The sequence below is a fragment of the Coenobita brevimanus genome, chromosome 97, assembly GCF_032717465.1.
Source record: "Coenobita brevimanus isolate Jiangsu-jjx chromosome 97, ASM3271746v2, whole genome shotgun sequence".
NCBI lineage: Eukaryota > Metazoa > Arthropoda > Malacostraca > Decapoda > Coenobitidae > Coenobita > Coenobita brevimanus.
Genome location: NC_137050.1, coordinates 20,965,121 through 20,987,205, shown reverse-complemented (window position 1 = coordinate 20,987,205; position 22,085 = coordinate 20,965,121). Strand labels below are relative to the sequence as shown.

Below are 22,085 nucleotides of genomic sequence, written 5' to 3'. Positions count from 1 at the left end.
TTTCATATGGCTATCGCATACAACTTCCGCCAAGATTAAAATACAACTGGGACTGCGTTAGCACAGAACAAAGTGCAATGGAGTTCAGTGGAGACTCCCAGCTATCATGCATCAAGTGAGACCAAAGCAGGTAAGAGTGTATGATGTGAGGTGAGCATCGAGCAAAATAATTAATAACTGATCAGCCTAAGACTATAAATAGTTATGTACGAAAGATTCTACAGACTCGCAAAGCCGTGTCTGGTGTAATCAGGATAAGTAACTACACTCAGGGTTACACTGAAACCTTCAACTGATACATGCATCTGTTTCAACCAAAAGACCCATCATTTCAACAATGGAGTGGTCCAAGCATAGGGGTACTGCTGTCATTAAAATCGCTGCCTAAGAAACAATGCCCGTGGCCTTAACCTAGCAACCTCCAGGCAATATTATTCAGCTTATGAGAAGGCTCTTGAAGTAAAGGCACAAGGCAGTATCTAACCCTTGCAGCTCGAAGTCTCTCAAAATGAATGAAATCGTCTAATGATGGCAGGCATGTCATCGTAATGAAGAGGTTAAAAACAGAGCCCAGTTCTTTAGAATACTGCGCAGTACACATAAACGTATCAGTGCTCTTTTATGACATTATATTCGCTCCACAATATTTTTCTTCAGCACTTCTAATGTACACGTATACACTCGCCTCTGTTGCATCAAGTGCATAATTTAACTCTCTCTCTCTCTCTCTCTCTCTCTCTCTCTCACCTGAGTATGGATCCTGAGGTGGAGGGTGTGCCAATCTCCATCACTGACCGTCGTATTAACCTCCAGCATCACAGTCTCGTATCCGCCCTCCACCACCACTTGCGGGCGCCCCTCCTTTACCTGCACGGCCAACATGGGCGTGGGAGTGGTGGTAGGGCTGTGGGCAGGTGTCATGGGCCCGAGGTAGAGGAGGAGAGCGTGTGGGCGTGCGGTGAGGAGCCTGAGGGTATTGTCATACCAGATTCACAACAGTCGCTAAACTTGTTCTCGAAAGGTATTAGGAAGCTGTTTAGAACAAAAGTCTGAAAATCACTAAGAGGTAACGTGAAACTGTTAAAACTGGGTAAAGATCCAGAAAACACTTTTGCTAAATTGAAATACACATCTCTCCCTCAAGCTATAAACTAAAAGCCAATAAACTTCCTCTAAAAAAGTCGAAAAAAGTCAGTGAGAACATTTTTCAAGAAAATCGCTTAGGAATAAGGTGAATTTACGAATTTGTTAAAATTGGGTAATGGTCTGTATACCACTGTTAATAAATGGGAAATACGTATCTCTAGATCATACTATAAAACCTCTAAAGCTAACAAACCTACCTGAGGGAGAGGGTGGCGGGTAGGCATCGCGGTGGAGGTCTTACCCAGGCCCACCCCGAGCCCAGGAAGGTGCGAGCCAGGACCTTGCACTGCCACCCACTCGACCCACCTGGACACACACACCTGGACCAGAGCAAACAGCTAAAATATTAACCCTCTGAATGAGTGTGTTCCTCTCCCCTGAATAAGATCTCCGTAGTTAGTGAAAACATCTACCTTTGGCTATCCCAGTGACGGGTCTACTTCAAGCCCTGACTCCGTACAGTTACACTTTACCCAACAAAAATCGTCTGTAGCGAATGCGAATGAAAAGTCTACTCCTTAATATCACTGCACAAAGGGTAAACGCACACCTGGATGACAGACAGGTAAATCTCTCTCTCTCTCTCTCTCTCTCTCTCTCTCTCTCTCACACACACACACACACACACACACACACACACACACACACACACACACAAGAACCAACAAGTGACAGGAGCAATACTAACACAAACACATGGCCGAGAATAGACAGGAGTATTAGTGTGCTAACTTTTGAGCGCGCCGTTGTCTACGGCAGAAGGTGCTGGGCATTTTCGGAAGCTCATTAAGCGACTACGAGCTTGGTAAGCAAAAGGCATTTTGCTAAGTACGATTCCAGTTTAATTCCTAGTACTGGTGGTGCACGCAGTAATGGGTTAATCAGACTAAACACCACGTTGACAGTACGCTTTTTGGATATTAAATCCACACCGATTACCCAACCTGAAGTGAAACAACAACAGATCTGCAGCACACATATGCATCTCTAAATAAGCAATTTAAATGATGAACTTGACCCACATTACCAATACCCCAAGCGTCCAATAACGTGTTCCTAACATCACTCCTAAATGTCACGACGGAAATATAAGACGTAGGGTCGTATTCCCATTGGTATATGAGACCTCTGTTTTTTTTTCTTTTTTGCTTGTTTAATCACGGTGTTAATGGACTGAATAGTGTGGCTGCCAGAGATCCTGCAGCAGAGACAGCAGTCATCAGATGAACATGAGTTTCCCTTCTCTCTTTCTTACCTGTTTATTACCCTCAGCGTTACCTGACTGAACAGAGATGCTGCCAGAGATAGTGGTGCATGGACTGCTGCCATCAGGTGAACAAGGCTGGCACATGCAAGCATGAACAAAGTCTTTCAAAACGAAATGAAAAGAACGAACACATTAAAATTCTCTTGCGTGCTATTTCGGTATGCTTCGCGTACTCTTCATAACATACACGATAATTTTAAGGTGTAATAAGCAAAATGATTTTCAAATGAACAATTTTGATCAATAATTCTTTTACGGCCTTGGGCTCAGAACCAATGATGTAATAAGACAATCCTTTCAACTCGCTTTAATAATACCGGTTAGTGTCCCAACATATCATCAGACTTTGACACAGCTTACAGACAGTGTAAAGAATTACTCTCCACAATTGTACATCAGCTGATACTATAATTCTTTTACTTTTACCAGGCCCATATTTTCGTCCATTTATAGATTATTAAACGTACTTCCGAAACAGAAAGTGAAAATCCTTCAGCTCTACTTCCTTTCCACAGCACTTGTTCGTGGTTAGCATCATACTCCGGTGACAATCAAATAATACAATCGAGTACGGTATTCAGGATAGACGGATGGCAAATTTTTAGGCCAAGTTAGAGTAAAAAGGATACAGCTATCAGCTGCAGCCGGTCTACTATTTGCATATACTCTCTTGAGCTAAGTTTCTGCTTACACTTCCAGTTCTATATCTGGCTGGACGGAAACCGTATCCAGACTTTCACATCGAACCAACATCGGCATCTAGCGTTAAAGTGGCAGTACAAAGCTTTACTAGACCACCAGACAAACACGTTCGCCATAACATTGCTGCTCACAGAATTTGCAAAAGCTTCACACCACTAACACCAGGAATCCATTGGCTGTAAAGACCTGGGTACGACTTCCAGCCAGCAAAAGTTGAATCAGGTGAGCAGGAACTATACTTCACGATTGTACACAACAAATCAAGTGTAATAAAGCTTTCGCACGACAATAATTTATATATCCTACCATATTACTCAATATAGGGGTGAGAAGGCTCCTGATTGAACTAAAAACATATATGCCAGGTATTATCTAGCACAAACCTGCCAATCCCTTTCAGCACGCTGTCGTAATATATATTCTATTTTTGCTCCTACCAGACGGTATTATTCCACGTAGGATGTCTACGAGTGTTCGAAAAAGCCTCTCAGATACAACCGTCTGATAGTAGCACACAAGTCATAATAGAAAAGAAATTACTGGAGGCTGCATCTTACCTCTCCAGTCCCAGAAGTCTCTCCTGAAATGAAGAGACCATTTGGAAGAGAGTAAAAAAAAAAAAAAAAAATGGGCTCTAGAAAACTGATAAATATGGCCCCTTGACCTGACCTGTTTCCCTGCGGTGACCTGACGCAGCGCCCCCCGTTGAGACAAGAGGTGGGCGTGCATGTCTCGGGGTGGTGGGCGTGGCAGGCGGGGGCGCGGGTGAGGCGGGGGGTCACCAGGGAGGTCACGTTGGCGTCGACTACCTGACGAACGGAGGTCAGTGTCAGAGTGAATGACGGATTTAGTGTTTTATAAGAGACTATGTGTGTGTGTGTGTGTGTGTGTGTGTGTGTGTGTGTGTGTGTGTGTGTGTGTGTGTGTGTGTGTGTGTGACGATACAAAAAATCCGAATATCGTTACCTCTCTCTCATCAACTTCGAGTTTAAATATTTATTTACCTATGTCTTGTATCCTATCGGTTTTACAGTACACTAGCACGGACACCCGGCATTGCCCGGGTAAATCCCTATGATCGTGCATACCAGCATTGTCTAGGACCCTGGATGGCCCACTCACTTCGTGGAAGAAGACCCTCTAGGCCCCATTTTACCCAATGAACCTATATTACTACCATGGACCTATTGTTCCACTACCCACCCATCCACCAACCTTGCCCACCCCACCAGTCATCCATCCATCCAACCAGTTGTAGCTAATAATATGGTTGTAGTTCAGAAGAAAAAAACTCTACGGTAACTACCTACCCTGTTTTCACCATGCTCAAGACTAATAATTTTTCAATTACGGGTAGTTCTAATCTTCGCCATCAGGGTCGCCACTTTGGCAACTGTAATGGACACATCTAAATTCGTCGTAAAAAGTTACACCTGTTAGGATTGCTGAGTGAGTTTTATTTACATCCCCCTCGATTTCCATAAGACAGACAAACAGACAAATTTTCTCTTATGTATAGAGTGTATACGGATTAACACCTACTGTCTTCCGTTCATCCTTCCTTCTACTGACATACGCTGATCCAGCCTTCCTTCGTTCTTTTAATTTTATTCGTCTATCCATCCAATCTATAATTTCTCCCTCCTATTCATCCAGTCATCCTGTCTATCCTTCCTCCCTCCCTTCCTTCCTTCCTTCCTTCCACACATCTGTTTTTCTTTCCTTCCTTCTCACTAACCATTAGTCTAGTCGTAAGTTTACTTGCCACACCCACATCAATTCCTCCCCCCCTCCATTCTCAAAACAACCCACCTGCATCCGAACAACATCCTCACCAATCACTACCACTCACACATCAAACATCCACACTAATCACATACACTCCATTCAAATCCACACCAGTCTCCCACCCGTGCCCTCACTCCACCCTTCACACAACAACCTAATCTACATCATTCTCACTCATTCCACACCCCAACCACTTACATCCCCTCCACACCCACAAAACACACTCATCGCACATCATATCTTCTTCACCTACACAAACCCATATTCATACACCCACACTCAAAATCATCACCATCATCATCATCATCATCATCATCATCATCATCATCATCATCATCATTTTCCTAAGTCTGTTCTCCAATGCTTCTAGCTCGAGTCCACAGCCGTCATCATCATTAGTCGTCGTCGTCACCATAATTACCCTTTATTTTTGTTGCCAACATCATTATCTTCAGAAAACAAGTTTCCCGCATTCTGCAATGAAGTTGAAAAGAATCATCATCCTCATTCACATCAATTCTCATCATTACAGACTGTCATCGTCTCTCTTACCGCCTAAATTTCCACCATTCTCACACCTACACTCACCCCACATCGAAATTCACACCTATATTTCCTACACACCAATCCAACGAAATCCACAACTACATCCACTCACTTCACACTCACACCGACGCCCACCTGCAGCGGGAGTGTGGTGGAGGCGAGGGAGGCTGCGGATGAAGGGTCACGGCTGACATGACCTCGATGTTGGGGGTCAGGTCGTGTGGGGTCCTCCTGCGGCCACGTCAGGTCAATCCTTAACTTGGTGGCTGCTTCCAACTGAGGGCAGGGAGGATAGGGATTTTAACCAGACAGGATTTAACTCTCCTCCCATCTTGCATCAGCACAGACACGAGATGGGTGAAGAGTTAAGGAAGAAAACACACAAATAATGGGAATCGCAGAGATGCAAACCGTACAAACGATAGAAAGGTGGACCGGAGATGAGGGAGAGTCAGGAAAGAAGAATACAGAAAAAATGGGAGTGAGGCAGAAGCAAACCGAACAAAGATTGGAAATGTGGAAAGACAAGGAAAGAATGTCAAGAGTATGGGAGAAGACACCGAACACGAAATAGACCTGTGTAAAGGAGATGAAGGAGGGTCAGGAAGGATGAGAGGAATGCAAGATGGTGGGGGAATAGAGGATGAAAGTTAAAAAGTACATAAGGGGTAGCTAGGAGAACGATAGAGTTAAATGGAAATTAATCCATTCTTTATGATGACATCTTGTTTACCTTACCATTGCTAACACTAACCATTTAAATCAGCCCTATGATGGCTACTCAGATCGGAGGGTTTAACATTAATCCATTCTTTATGATGACATCTTGTTTACCTTACCATTGCTAACACTAACCATTTAAATCAGCCCTATGATGGCTACTCAGATCGGAGGGTTTAACAACCTTCAATAATCATTTCCATTCGATATCCCTTACAACAAAAATTCTAGCAATGTATATTAAAAAAAAAAATGAATACATTATCAATCAGTGATTCTAATCAACCCCACTTAAAATACTCGTATCCTGATGTCTTTGTGTTATTCTCGTAGTCTAACCATACCATCAGACAAGAGTTGCCTAACTTAGTACTGGCCAACAAGCAAGCTGTAATTTACTGTTGCCCTATGTTCTTAAGAGAGATGTTTGCATTAGGCCAACAGATCCATACTAGGCCGCTCCAAAGGATGTGACTTCGAGATAATATACACCAGAACAATAAAGAGTTATAAAGGAAAGGAACGACAAGGAGGGAAGAAAAGTAGGGAGGGAAGGAAATAGCCGATTATACAGGGCGGAAGCATTTAGCAGGAAGAGGAAAGAAGCGGAAGGATGTAAGATGGCTTTTAAAAATTAGTCTGGGTAAGTCCATGCGATATTATTCAGCTCTAATGAGATCTTTCCGACTGGGTAGATTAGCGAATAAATTTCAGGATAGATAATATATTCTGCTAATGGAAGGAAGTGCAGATGTGATGGAAATTAAGAAAATGGGAAGGTAAAATGAAAATGAGGTAAACAGTGTGTGATGTAAATACAGAAAAAAAGGTAATGATGAATGGAGAGAATAAAAGGAAAAAAGTTACGGAAAAAGGAAGAGGAGGAGAAAGCTTAAAAAATACCGGAGAGAAAGGGAAGGAAGTTGCAGAATAAGGAAGGAAAAAAGATGAGTTAAGAATGAACGGAAGGGAGAAAATTACGAAGGAAAAGATGTGGATAAGGAAGAAAAGGTAAGAACGGAGGGAAGAGACCCAACTTAAAAAATGACAGGATGAAATATAAGGGAAAGTTAGGGAAGGTGAAAATAAAGGAGAAAAGTTAAGGAGGAAAAAGTGAAAAGTTAATGAAGAGTTAAGACGAGGAATAAGAGACAAAAGTTATGGCTGGAAGATAAAGAATACCGTAAAAGACAAAAGTTAAGGCGGGAGACAAACAAGGAAAAATAAGGACGCAGGGAGATAATAAGAGAAAGGTCAAGGACGGATGGAGGGGAGAAAAGCTACGAATGGGAGGAGAACGGGGAGAAAAGTTAAGGAGTTAGAAGAAGGAGGTGACTACTTCAGTACGAAGACGTCTATCATATTCTAGTCTTGCTACCTCCTGGAAATTTTACACAGCTGCCAAGAGCCAACCTAAAGTGAAAGGCTGACAAGAGCCACATCTAACACTCCATTCAGGTGCAGAATTGGAGTACTTGGATCGTGAAGTTACATCTGCTTAAAGGCTCATTTAACTACATAAGTAAACACATACATACATAGTGCCGTGAGCAAAAGATCGCCGACAGTCCTCTGCCAGCAATGTTTTCTGCCTTCTATATTTCTCATCCCTCTCCTGAAAAATAAGATTATCCTTCCTTCTCACATTCTATTGCTGTGTGCTTCTTATTGCTATCATATACCAGTTACCATTAGCACCGCTAGCAAGAAGTATAGCTTTTGTTCATGGTTGTACACGTCTGCATAAATTAGTAGGTTAATGCCATGTCGAAAAACATATAACACTGTCACTGTGTTTTCCATTTTTAAATATTAATAAAAACAAAGTAAATTGTTGCATTGTACTATCCACTCATTTAAGCTACATATAAACAGTTTTCAGGCAAATAACGAATATTTCATGCGTGGATTTCTTTTTAACCAGAAGAATTTCAGTCGTCGAATTTTTACTTTTTTTTCCCTTTCTTTCTTGGGGGCGCTTGAAGCCTACGGCCTGAGGCTTCAGCCTCATTAGCCTCCATGCAAATCTGCTTCTGTCTCCTGCTAGAAATCTCTCTCCTATGCTGAAAAAATGTCTGCAGCAGCAAGCACAAAACTGAAAAGACGTCATCGTACTGAAATGGTTACATTACAAATGGAAGAAAAGAAATTATAAAGATAAGGAGTAAAATGAAAGACCTATTAAATGAAAAAAAAAAGTAAAAGGACACAGTAGGGGAGAGAATGAGGAAACTGAGAATATTAAAGGAGGAAGAAAAAAAATAAAGGAAAAAGGCAAGGAAAACTACAAGGAAGAAATGAACGAATGAGGCAAGAGGAGCAAGCTGGCGATATATTCTGGACAAGGAAGAAGGAAATAAGAGGAAGCATGAAGATAGTAAAGGGGAAATATCCATAATTCTGGGTGGAAAGAACGAAAGGAAGGAAGATAAAAAGAGCAGGAGAGATGAAAGAACTAAATCAAATACACAAAATACCAAGGAAGGATGGATGGCAGGAGGAGGGAAAGGATAAAATGAAGAAAGGACGCAAAAAATTAAAGGAAGGAAGGAGAGGAAGACAAAGTAATGAGTATAAGGAGGGAAAAGGAGAAAAAACGAAGACACTAAGGAGAATGGAACAGGGAGTAGGAGAATGAAGGAAATGGAAATGAGAGAGGAGAGGAGAGGAGAGGAGAGGAGAGGAGAGGAGACGAGACGAGACGAGACGAGACGAGACGAGGCGAGAGCGAGAGAGAGAGAGAGAGAGAGAGAGAGAGAGAGAGAGAGAGAGAGAGAGAGAGAGAGAGAGAGAAGAAAAGAGAAGAGAAGAGACGAGAGGAAAGGAGAGGAAAAGAGAAGAGAGGAGGGAAGGAGTGGGGAGGGGGAGACGTAGTGTGAAGGAGAAAGGGGGGAAGGAGGGTGACGGTGGAGAGAAAGTGAGGGGGAAAAATCAGAGAAGTTATGGAGAGACTGCAATTGGAAGGAAAGTGGGTGAAAAGGAAAGTGGGGAGTGGGAGGAGTAAGGAGAGAGGGGTGAGGAGAAGAAGAGAGGAGAACGTTGAGGAGAGGGAAAGGAAAATGTGAGTGGTGAGAGTGAAGGAGGAAACAGTGAGGAAGAAGACACAGGAGATAGAAGAGGGAGTGAAGTGGGAGGCTAGGGGTGAAGGAATTAGGAGAATGAAGAAGGATGAGAGGAGTAAGCGAGGAGGAGAGGATATGGATGAGGAGGAAGGTGGGGAAAAGGGAAGCAAATGTTGAGGGAGGAAGGACAATGAGGGAGGAGAGGATGAGTCAGGATAAATGGTGGATGGAAAGAAGTGAGGAAGGATGGATGGAAGAGGGAGAGGGGATGGGCAAGGGTATGGGGGAGCACATGGGAGTGAGGAGAAAAAACAAGAAAGAGCACTCTGGGAATGTACCACCCGCGAACACAAACTAGTCTAGGAACCGACTTTTTTTTTTTTTTTTTAAGTGACCTTGATCTTCCACAGATTGTTCTTAAAATCACATTACTTCTTTATTGCCTAACCCTTACCCTTCCACCAACTTCGGTTCAAATAAGATCAAAGTCGTTTAAGCTGAATTTGTCCAGACACCTTCATCTTTGACTTCTCCCTCTGACTGATTGTTCTCATAAAATAAACTCTGTCTCCCTGCATTTACAAGAACTCTTCCACAAAGTCGTCAACATCGGAAAACAGCTGTTTAATATGACAGTGCTATATGACCTTTACATTGATCTATTGTTTTAAAAAACAACAGGTCAACCTCTTGGGCGATCGTCAACTTATCTACTAAGTTTGATCCAGATTAGATCAACGCTGTTTTAGTTTTGTTCTCACAAAGATGCACAGATCAAAATTTGACCTTGTCCTGTGACCTTAATCAATGAGTGTTCTCAAAGCTTAGTACCTTCGTTGTTGCCTGACCCTCAATCCTTCCACCAAGTTTGGTTGGAATCAGATCAAAACTTCGAGCTCACCTTGTTCGGTGACCTTACCCTCCAACTTTGATCTTTATTTGATCATTTTTTAAATGAATCCTTTTATTCCTACTTTATTATACAGTAAATCTCTCTACAAAATTAGGTCTAAATCGGATAAAAACAGGTTAAGTTGAAATTACGCTGTGACCTTCAGCTCTGACCTTATCATTCTAAAAAACTGTAGCTTTACTCTTTGGCTGACACTCAGGCTCCCCACTATGGTTAAATTTGGATCAAAACTGAGTTATTTTGCTTCACACACACACACACACACACACACACACACACACACACACACACACACACACACACACACGTCAAAACTGACCTTGTCCTGTGACCCAGATCTTTGAATAAAAATTCTCAAAACTGCATCACTTCATTCTAGCCCTACTCGCAACCCTTCCCTCATGTTAGGTCTAAACTGAATACGTTTAAGCTGATTCTGCTAGTCACAATCTGAGCAACCCCTGTGGCCTTGACCTTGACCTGTTGTTCAAAGATTTCATTATGGGCTCTACCTTCACCCTTAAATAAAATTTTGCTAAAATCAGATAAAGTATCTGGGTTGTTCGATTCACACACACACACACACACACACACACACACACACACACACACACACACACACACACACACACACCGATCAAAACATAACACCCACTCTCACTTTGCGATGGCGGGTGTTGTAAAAGATGATGTTAGGAGGACAGTGTTAAAAGCGAGAAAAGTGAGAAGCAGTTGGTGCGGAAAGGGAGAAATTGGGAAGATAAAAGATCAAGAAAAGAAAACAAGGAAAGGAACTATGGAAACAGTTAAGGGAGGAGCGATGGAGAAAAAAAATAGGGGATACATGCAAAAATAGTGAGGTGAAAAAAAGACAAAAGAGGAATATGAGTGAGACCAAAAGATGGCAAGGAAATAGGGTAGAAAGAAATAAGTAAAACAGAGACGAGAGATGATGAAAAGAATATTAGAACAAAGAAATGGAAGATGCAGAGAAGCATAAATTATAGGTGAGGGAGAAAAGTGAGACAAATGAGAAGACGAGGGGAGGAGAGAGGTGAAAGAAAAAAAAAAATGGGAGATACGGAACGCGGGGGAGAAGGAACGTGAGGGACAGTGATGAGAAATTAAAGACTACAAAAATGTGGAAAAATGCGGAGATGAGGGAGTGCGTAGTGAAGAAACACGAGAGAGAGAGAGAGAGAGAGAGAGAGAGAGAGAGAGAGAGAGAGAGAGAGAGAGAGAGAGAGAGAGAGAGAGAGGGTGTGTTAACAAAAATGGAATAGCTAAGTGACGAGATGTAGAATATAGGAAAGCGAGAGGAAGATGTGAGGGGAAAAGAAATGAGAACGACAGGAAAGGGAGAGGAGGCATAAGATTAGGGAGGAGAATGGGGAAAAAAGAACGATAAAAATGAAGAAGTGAGATAAGACAAGAGATGGAACAGAATGGAAATAGAAGAGGGAGGGCTTGAAGGATACTGGGAAAAAGAAAAAAAGTTAGGAGTAAAGAAATCATGAAAAAGAGAGGGAGGGGAGTAAAGCGAAAGTGAGAGAGGAAGGGCGCAAGACTGAGAAGAGGGGAGGAGGGAAGGAGGGAGGAGGACAATTAAGGAGGGCGATTTAGGAAGTGGAGGAAAATGGTAAAAAGAGGCGGGAGAGAGAAACAGAGAAGGTCAACTCAGGGATAGAAGAGGGGTGAGGGGAAGGGGAGAACGGAGGGAGGAAGATGGATGGCAAAGAGAGAGAGAGAGAGAGAGAGAGAGAGAGAGAGAGAGAGAGAGAGAGAGAGAGAGAGAGAGAGAGAGAGAGAGAGAGGTTGGGGAGGAGGCAAAGAGGGATGGGCAGGAGACGAAAAGCAGGGAGAGAAAGGAGGGAAAGATAGAACGGGAGAAGGAAAGAAGGAGAGGGAAAGAAAGGCTGAAGTGAGAGGATGAGGAGGCAGGAGAGAACGAGAAGATAAAAGGAAGACGGGAAGGAAGGGGGTCAGTGAATGGAGAAGAGGAGGGAGGAGAGAGAGAGAGGATGAAAGTTAAGGACGCGGAAGTTACAATGGAATAAGAAAGATGAATGGAGAGGAGGAGGAAGATAAATGGAGAGCAGGAGGAAGGTAAATGGGGGAGAGAGAGAGAGAGAGAGAGAGAGAGAGAGAGAGAGAGAGAGAGAGAGAGAGAGACAGAGACAGAGAGAGAGAGAGAGAGAGAGACAGAGACAGAGAGAGGATAAAGGACTGTATTCCTGTTGACATGGGAGATTGTGTTTTATCTCTTCCTCTGCGAAGTCTTTTGCATACGACGCGCTGACATTCCGTTGTATGTTATCTGTATTTCTCTAAGTCACTAGCTCCTACGACTCACCCTCAGCTAGATGAAGTCCTCTGGTATTTGATGGAGCTAAATACTAGTGTGTCTCCAGCCATGGGAGGATCATGATGACAACATTAACACTTCAGGGTCCACATAATTCACTAAAAGCTTAATAAATACATCTGGCATCATTTGGAACTGAATACCAGAGTTTTTCCGATCCCAGGCGGTTAACATCAAAAGTTCGCATCAATAACTTACAAGGAAATATAAGGGAGCAAAACGCAAAATAAATAACTGAGGAAGAGGCTTTGCGCCACCTCCCAAGCTGACGAGACAAAGACCCATATCGCCGCCTACTTAATACTTTCAATCCGATGATGTACATTTTATTCTGTTCTTCCTACCTCCAGATGATTTTACTGAGTATTTACTAAGTATGCTCGTCTCTCCACAGTCTAAATAAAACTGTCTGGATGTAGTAAGTATAGGATGGAAAACACGTCACTGGACTGAAGGGAAATAATGAAGTCGAGAAAAAGGTTGGCCCCTTTCCATCCCCCCCAAAAAAAAGGGGGGGGGGGTGCCTTCCCCTTTGCAGGATAAGAAAATGAAAGGCTAAAAGTTGCGATATGAATAACGCTAGGTGGAAAAACGGACTGGAAGGAATGAACAAACAAACTCTTTCAGAACAACGACGTCTTCCTAATAATTATTCCTGCTTCCTCCAGACGATTTATTCGGCTTAGAAGAGACCGTTCTTTAAAGTAAAAGGGCCAGTGATGATTTTATCTGACTACTCCACTTCAAAAAATCTTTCCCAAGTCGAGAACAATCGTCAGACGTCAGCAAAAAAAAATGACGTTTTAGAGAAACTACAGAGAAGAGAAGTGTGGAAATAAAGTAAGAAAATGATGCAGACGAAAAGCGGAGGCAGAGGGAAAGGAAAAATAATAGTATTATATTCCTGTTAACGTTACGTAATCAATTTCAGCAGAATGAGTCACAGAAGCCTGGCGGCAGGAACTATCTCATGGTTGGATCAACCCTAACATTCTGTTCCAGCTAACTCCAGACGATTGTACTCAACTGAGTGAGAAACAGGAGTCTAGTTTTTAACACTGCTACCACTAACTCTTTCATGGTCAATACAATTCCATTACTCCATTCCGGGTAGGCTAACGCAAAATGACGTTATTCAACTGAAAGGGGGTCACAATAGCCTCAGTATGTTCATAAGAGGGAAAAAATGAGAACACAATTACGGAAGTGACACAAAGGAGTCAGACAGGGGAAGATGAACTCCCAAACTCCTATGATTTCTTAAAAATCATCTGTATCTTCAGACGATTTTTAGCGTTAGACGCTTTTCGAGCTGGAGGGATTATGTACTGCCTCTAATAACCCTTTTATTACTATGCTTCCGATACTGAATAAAATCAGCTGGAAGTAGCAAGAATAAATGAGTAATACATCATGTTAGTGACGGGATTAAAACGGGGGGAAACAAGCCATTTGAGAAGATAAAAGAGAGGATGGGGGGACCCAGGGGTGGAGCAGAAGGAGAGTTTATGTTGGAGAGGAAGTGGAAGCGGGAATAAAAGGGGAGATAAGTGAAATGGATGAGAGGAGAAAGGGGAGGCAAGAGGGAGATAAGAGTGAGGGGGAACGGGAGGAGGGGATACGAGTGAAAGAGAAGAGAGGGGAGAGGGGGGTGATAAAAAGTTATACAGCAGGTGAAAAAAATACAATGGAGGAAATACTGGACATGAAAAGGAAGTGGAAGGAAAAAGGGAGTTGGGAGGAGGGAAGGGGATGAATGGGGGAGCTATGTGACAAAACGATAAAGACAATGAGAAAAGAGAGTACAGAGAAAAGGGAGGAAAGATGGAGAGTGGAGCCCATGCTATTAAGAATGTGGGAAAAGAAAAACAAGAGAAGGGAGTCAGAGAGATAGAGATGAGAATATGCGATTAAGAGAGCGGGAAACGAGAAGTACGGAGAAGAACGAGAAGACTAAGGGAGGAGAAAGAGCAAAGTTAGAGGGCAAACTTGAGAAAATAACCTCCCCTGATGACATTTTAGACAGCTTATACTGCAAAGGTGACGTCTGGTGTGGGCATCGGGGAACATGAGAAGGACATTACGTGGAGGGGAGGGTAAGAAAGAAAAGGAAGAGTGATGGAATGTGGAGAGATGCGGCAGAGATTGAAGAAAAGAAAAACTGACAACTACGGAGAGAAAACGAGGAAAGGTATTGTCAACGGAGGCAATAAAATAAAAGAACAGGGAGAGATTAAAAAAAAAAAAAAAATGAAGAAGAATGAGGCGAGAGAGAGAGAGAGAGAGAGAGAGAGAGAGAGAGAGAGAGAGAGAGAGAGAGAGAGAGAGAGAGAGAGACAGAGAGAGAGAGAGAGTCTGGAAAAGTGAAGAAAAAAATTTTAAGGGCGTGTGAGGAAAGACTGAAAAGCAAGGCAGTAAGATTAAATCAAGTGAGAAGAATTAAAGAGAAGATTAAAAACTGAGGGGGAGAAAAGACAGACTCAGTCCAGGCAATGAGGAAAAGACGAACTGAAGGGCGAATTAAACTGAGAAGGGTAGAAAAAAGGCGTTAGTCGAGGCAATGAGACAATTACTGTTGTTCTTACTGAGTAATCTCAGTCTGTCTGGCCAAGCAGACCCATCCACAGCATGCAAGCATCGTCCCTGTAGGACCTCACTGTGGCGGTGTGTGGGAAGAATGTAGAGGCCTGGCTCCTGGATGGACGCCGCAACGTCTCTCCACTCAGTTAACAGAGGCTCCATAGTAGGATCCACATCACACCGTTATTTGGTTATATAGTTACCACCCAGCACTGTAAATGGTCTCCTAGGTTACAAGAAATCATTAATCTTGTCAGACAGTGTAGTCATCTTACGTAGAAAGAAGAATAATAAAAGGTGATAGGAAGGATGGGAGTATATAGGTAGAGACGAGGCCAGACAGGAAAAGACTGATAAAGGTGAAGGAAGAAGCAAGAAGCGCCACATCAAGTGAGTGGTAATAGGAGTTCCCACCTACCACCGGTAGTAGTAGACTAACCACGGTCTGTCAGGCATGCACGCAACCGCCCCTGCAGTGCCATCCCGTGTAGTGAACCAATGTTCCCTTTGCCGCCGACAGCGCCTCACCACGGTGAGGCGCGGGGAAGTGTGGAGGTTTTGTTCCTTGATAGACGCAGCCTTTGCGTCTCTCCACCCAGTTAACAGGGGTACCATAGTAGGCTTCGCATTACACCATTATTTGATTGTATGGTTACCACCCAGCTTTGTAAATTGTTTTCTAAGTTATGGAAAACCATTAGTCTTGTCGCTCATTACAAAGGCACCTTAAGAAAAAGTAGGCAACACTATACCAAGTGTTAATGGCCACCACCACCTACCGCCTGACTAAAGAGTGAGAGAGAGGGCAATGAAGGAACGGCGAGGAAGGGAAAAGAAAAACAAAGAAAAGTATAGATAGGACTATAACGACGGAGACATGAGGGTATATGAGAGAGAGAGAGAGTGAGAGACCAGGAAAAGAGAATAAGGAAATTTTAAAGGGAGAGACAGTGAACCACGTTAATATACAGAAAAAAATTCTCTCAGTATATTTCAGGAAGGAGGACGAGGAGGGAGAGGGAAGCGCCGAGGTAATAATATAGGAAGGAGATTTAAGAGACGACTAAGGAAAAGAGAGAAATTTAGTGAACATAGGGAAAACTAAAATGTCTATGTCTAAGTTACATATTATGAAGCAAAACTGAGGTTAAGCATGTGGGATAGACTATACAGTACCTGGCTGGCATGTAGACTAAGAAGACCCTGCAGCTTGGTAGGGTCCATGTAGCCTCCCTCTGGCCCCTGCACACTCACCCACACACACGTCCCCGGGTCGGCAGTAGGAGTGGGTGCTGCCTCGCCATCCTCACTGGTGCTGTTACGCCGTGAGGGTGGTGACAGGGGCGGCGGGTGGTGGTAGTAGGGGTCAGGCTGTGGGTGATGCTGTGGGAGTGGGCGGTGTGTGGTGTGGGTATGGTGGTTGCAGGCGTACACACTCACCACCTGCACCGTGTGGGAGCCGCCACCCACAACACGCTCCACTGCTGCTATCAAGCTGCCCAGACCACCACCGCCATTCTGCTCAGGGTAAGGGCACAAACACACTGATATTAACGCGCACAAGAATAATAACGGGCAAACAAACAAAATGTGAAATTTCAAAGTGTATTATTTTTCCTGACTATTAATTCTAGCCATAGATTTTATCCTGGTGTACAGTCGCGTGCATAAGTTAGGATACACGTGTGGTGCTGTTATCTACTGCGGTGCTGAGTGTTATTAGAATATGAAACTTTTCCACTTACTGCCTGATGTACTGAAGAAAGACAAGCAGTATGTGGAATATTTCAAAATCAATCAACAGTAGACACTGCAGTAGACAAGACTATATATATATACCCTTACTTATGAACGCCGCTGTACATATTATTTTAAATTATTTGCATATAATCTACGATGTACACTTTCGTAAAGACCTGAGCAAACTTTTATCAAACTGTAACGGAAACTGAAAACTGAACACTGATCAGGTACTAGATGCTATGTCTTTTTCAATTAAGTGAATGCTAATGACGAAAATGTGAATTTTGGAAATGAACTTCACCATATGGACCACAACATTAAATCCATTCTGTTGAAGATTCTAAATACTACCAAATGACTGATAAATTATATGCCCAGGTTTTTAACTGAGTGTGCAAGAAGTTATGTTATTATATATATATATATATATATATATATATATATATATATATATATATATATATATATATATATATATATATATATATATATATATATACTGTATATATGAACCCTCTGAATCATCTTCAATCTGTCCCAAACTTAACACATATTGTTTAAGTCCATAATGGAACATTTTAAAACTGGGGACAAGGTAGCTTTCCCACACTGAGGGAACTGATGTACCCATATATATATATATATATATATATATATATATATATATATATATATATATATATATATATATATATATATATATATATATATATAGTATGGTTTGTATGTGTTAAATTATCAAACAACCTATATAACCAAGTAAAGAGTGAAAAACATCAAAATCAAAAATCAGATCTCTATCCCTCTTCACAACTGAATCATTCCTTCCCCCCTTCTCTCCTCCCCCCTTGCAAGTGGTCCCCTGTGATGCACCTGCGGTGACCACCCTCTGGTAAGTGCTGGTGGGGTTGCTGGCGTGAGGGTGAGGGGGGCGGCGTGGGCCAGTGCGTCAGGGGGCAGGTCTCGCACAACCACCGTCACATTAGCGCCAACACCCTCCTGGTGCCACGCCTTGTCACGCACCACGAACTGTAGCTCGTATCTAAGGGGAAAAGGATAAGAGATGAATACGACACCACCTGGATACATGACATCATAACATTACACAATGGACACACTGCAAAATTAAAAATCACATGATTTAGAAGTGCTGACGATGAACTTAAACGTGACGGCGCTGTGCACCCGAGTGAAGCAACAGCAGATCCTATCCGGGAGCAAAAGCACCTATTTCCCTGCACCTCGCTGTAAGAGAGATCCTGATCCACCCCTCGAAAAGAGTTGTCTATCCAAAGGGAACGCCGCATCACTACAAGATGTATGGACTGGACTGTACCTAAAGGACGGTCCTACTGAAGCAGCTGCGTACTTGTGGTTGCCGGTTAGATTTAGCAACAGACCAGATTTAAGCATGCACAACAACAAAATCATTATCTCGGTTATTTTACAGTTCACAGAAAGAAAGTACACTTTCTTACTAATTAACAATAATATGTGTTATGTAAAGAACTGGAAACTCTTACTGTTTATTGTTTAACCTCTAACACATGCAGTGTAATTCAGCTTTACTTTGGTTACATTTAGACAATTTTACTCTTGTTGAACATACTATTTTCATGGGGCTGAGGATAAAAGGTATGGTAACCATGATGGAGCAACAAGCCATTGTGGTCTGCTGAGAACAAACACATGACGCTAAGAATTTCTGAAAATGATAAGGGTAAAGCTGCCTTAGAAGACTGGGCCTTCGAACATACACCTTTCTGTTTCTGACTCGCGAAGCAGACTTTATACTTTACAAATCGAATGTGTGTGTGTGTGGGGGGGGGGGATTCTAGCTCTAATTTTAATTTGCTAGCGTTTTTGCCCCTCCCCCCCCTCTCTCTCTCTCTCTTTCTTTCTCTCATCAAATTTTTACCTGTTCTCTGTTCCGCAGCTAACAACATTTCACTCACACACATTTTTCCCTCTCCATCACATCACTTTCATCTTTTTTGTGGCTTCGTATATAATCAGTATATCTTACTTTAGTTTCCGTGTTTCGTGCCTTTTATTTAATTTTATCCCCTGAAACAACTTTTACATATCTGACGTATTCTTCTCCTTTTTGTTCTGGTGAGTTTTTAATCATATTTTATTTATTTTTTTTTACTCATCTTTATTCCTGTTTGTCCGGCTGTTCCTGTCTCGGTTCCCGTCTACATCCGTCTGTCTGTTCTTCTCTGTCTGCCACTGTCTTTGTCTCTGCCTGTACTTGTCCGGCTCTGTTCCCGTTGTTCTGTTTGTTTCTGTCTCTATCGGTCGCTGACTGACCATCTCTGTTCCTGCCCGTGTCTTTGTCCCTGTCTTCCTGTTTGTCTGTCTTTTTGTCTGTCTGTTAGTTTCTCTGTCTGTCTGTCTGTGTCTGTTTCTGTCCCTGTCCTTGTCTCCTTACCCGTCCCTGCCTATTTGCGTGTCTGCCTGTTTGTTTGTCTGCCTGTCAGTCAGTCCTTATCCGTATCAGTCTCTGTCCCCAACGGTCTGTTTGTGTGTTGCTATCCCTGAACTTCCGTCACTCCATCCTCTCTCTCTCTCTCTCTCTCTCTCTCTCTCGGCATCGTAATATCACATGCAAATAAGGCCCATAAATTTGCCCTTCCCTTCCATCTGTCCTTCACGCTTTCTCCATTATGCCTTCATTTCTCTGACATTCCTTTTTCCAGTCTCTCTCATTCCAAGTAATTAAAGCTAGGTCTTCATTACTCTCTCTCTCTCTCTCTCTCTCTCTCTCTCATTTATCTTCTCATTTTCTTTATGCAGTTCTTTTTCTTTTACTTCCCACATTCCTTGATTCAATTCTTTAACCACCAACATTCGCTCTCTCTCCAAATGCAATTACCTCATATTTGCCTTCTCATTTTCATTTTTGAAGGTTGTTTTCAGTTCAGAATATTACTCCTTTAGTATTCCCTCTGTTTTCTATATCAGTCTGCATCGGTCATCTTTCCTACTTCTCTCTCTGCCTATCTATTTATGTACCAGGCTATCTATTTTTCTATCTGCCTATCTATCACTATCTATCTGGTAACGTATCTATTTGTCTATCAGTTTATATCTAGTTCGTCTTCAGTTCTGTATTATAATGTGAAAGAAAATCAAAGACTTGCAATTTAGAAAACCGTCCATTTCAAATAAGGCTGAATCACCGAAAACAAATAATGACCCGTTGAGATACCTGGACAAAACCCACTGTGCTTCAAAAAATGGAGGTCATAGGCAGAGAGAATAACACCACAAGACAGTCCGAGAAAAAAACAGTTTCGCACATAACGGGACCAAGAATACAAGTTAACTCCGGCACTAACCCCTGCACTCCGATTATGTGTATCTAGTTTACGGGTGATATTAACAGACGAATTTTTACGCTTGAGATAATTTCAATCAGGATGGGTTAAATGCAGCCTTCATTTAACCTCCTCACTCCAAGATATCTCCCGTCAGCTGAATAAAATCGTCTAGCTGTAGAAGAATTAAAATGTCATACGTCCTCGGATTCAAAGCGTTATAAAGGGCTGGACAGACAATAAGAAGGAATAGGTGTATTAGCCTGGTCCGCGCTGCATGCCTTCCATTATGGGAAAGGAATACAGCAGACACTCTAGAACATGAGTGATCAGATATTACACTTACAAAACATATAACGCTTTAATATCGTCTCTCCCTCCCTCTCTCTCTCTCTCCAAGTCAGGGGACCTCAACTTTCCTCAAAAGATTCCATAAATTCCTGATTAATCTTCGTCTTCAATTACAACCTCTCTCTCTCTCTCTCTCTCTCTCTCTCTCTCTCTCTCTCTCTCTCTCTCTCATATCCCCTATCACTTTTTGTCTCTTCAGCTTTCACTACACCATTCTTCTTCTATCTTTCCACTATTTCACAACTTCACCACCCCACCTCTTCTTTCTTTACCTTTCTGTTCTTAGGTTTCCAAAACAAAGTGAGGAGACCAACTGTTTTTCCTCAGTTTCTTTCTTCTTTCTTCCACATGCTTTTCCAACTTGGCGTCGTCCTTTGTTTCTTTACCACTTCCGTTCAAACTTGGCACAATTGTTCCACGTGCTAAGAGACAGACAACTTTTTCTTTTTTCTTTAGGTCTGAATGGGATTAACGTGGTCAAACATCAAACCATACAAACATGCAAATTTTGAGATTCTGTTCTTTAATCATCATGGCAATTTGCACAGAAACATGTCATTGTAGTGTAGGTGTGTGTGAAACCATTTTGTACTCCCTACGGAATGTTGGCAATATTGTTTTTCTTTTCTGCATCATGTTCTACTTTACCTCCTCGCCTGTTCTAGCTTCCCCTTTCTTTTTTCCTTCCACTTCACCCACTTTCCTTCCATATCACCCTTCTCCTCCTTCACCTCCGTCTTCCTCTCCCTTCTTCCCCACTCTCCTTCCTCTGTACTGTTGCACTCTCTTCTTTTTCTCAGACTTTCCTCCCCTCCTTTACCGTTGCTTTCTTTTCTAATTCTCAGTCTTTTTTCTCCCCTTCCCTCTCCGCCTTTTGTGACTGACAACTGACTGACTGACTTACTCACCCACTCACTCACTCATTCACTCACTCACTCTCATCGCATCTCCATCCTTTACACTTTTCTCCCTCTCTCTCACCTTAACCCTTCTACAATGTTCTCTTTCTCTCAGCTCTCCTCCCTCTTGACTTGCTCGCTTTCTCTTACCTCCACTTTCCTTCATTACCTTTCCCCCCATTCCATCTTTCACCCCCTTCCTTCACCACTTCTCTTGCTATACTTTCTCTTCTTTCCTTCATTTTCCCATTCTCTCTCTTTTCCTCCCATCTGCAGCTAACGCACTTTCTTCTTTCTCTTCTCATTTTCTCATTCTCCTCTTCCCCCCCTCTCGCTCTCTCTCTCTCTCTCTCCTAACTCCCTTTCTCTTTCTTCTCGTGTCCCTCTCCCTCTTTCTTCTCTTCTCCCTCTCCATTCTCTTCCTCTCTCCTCTTTTCCTCCTCATCTTTCTCTACCTCCCTCTTTCCATCTTCCTCTTCTCATTCTGTTCTTCCCTCCTGCATTTCACCGTCTTCCGTTTCTTTGTCTTCATCCTATCTCCTGTTCCTTCTCACACTCTTCCAGTTTCCTACACTTCATCCCTGTCTTCCTTTCTCCTCCTCCTCCTCCTCTTCCTCCTCCTTCTCCTTCTCCTCCTCCTCCTCATGCCTACTATTGCTCCTCCTGTATCCCTTAATCCG

The 22,085-nt window shown here is 42.6% G+C and overlaps 1 protein-coding gene across 1 annotated transcript in view; it reads right to left on the bottom strand.

The window, feature by feature from the left end:
- LOC145413628 (putative neural-cadherin 2) overlaps positions 1–22,085 on the bottom strand; it is a 276,011-nt gene that overhangs the window by 55,554 nt on the left and 198,372 nt on the right. Inside the window, exons 13-18 of the mRNA XM_080283289.1 lie at positions 17,706–17,874; positions 16,266–16,607; positions 5,585–5,725; positions 3,785–3,924; positions 1,344–1,466; positions 748–967 (exon numbers count right to left, since the gene is read on the bottom strand). Coding sequence (XP_080139415.1) covers positions 748–967; positions 1,344–1,466; positions 3,785–3,924; positions 5,585–5,725; positions 16,266–16,607; positions 17,706–17,874 — 1,135 coding nt within the window. The remainder of the gene's footprint in view (positions 1–747; positions 968–1,343; positions 1,467–3,784; positions 3,925–5,584; positions 5,726–16,265; positions 16,608–17,705; positions 17,875–22,085) is intronic.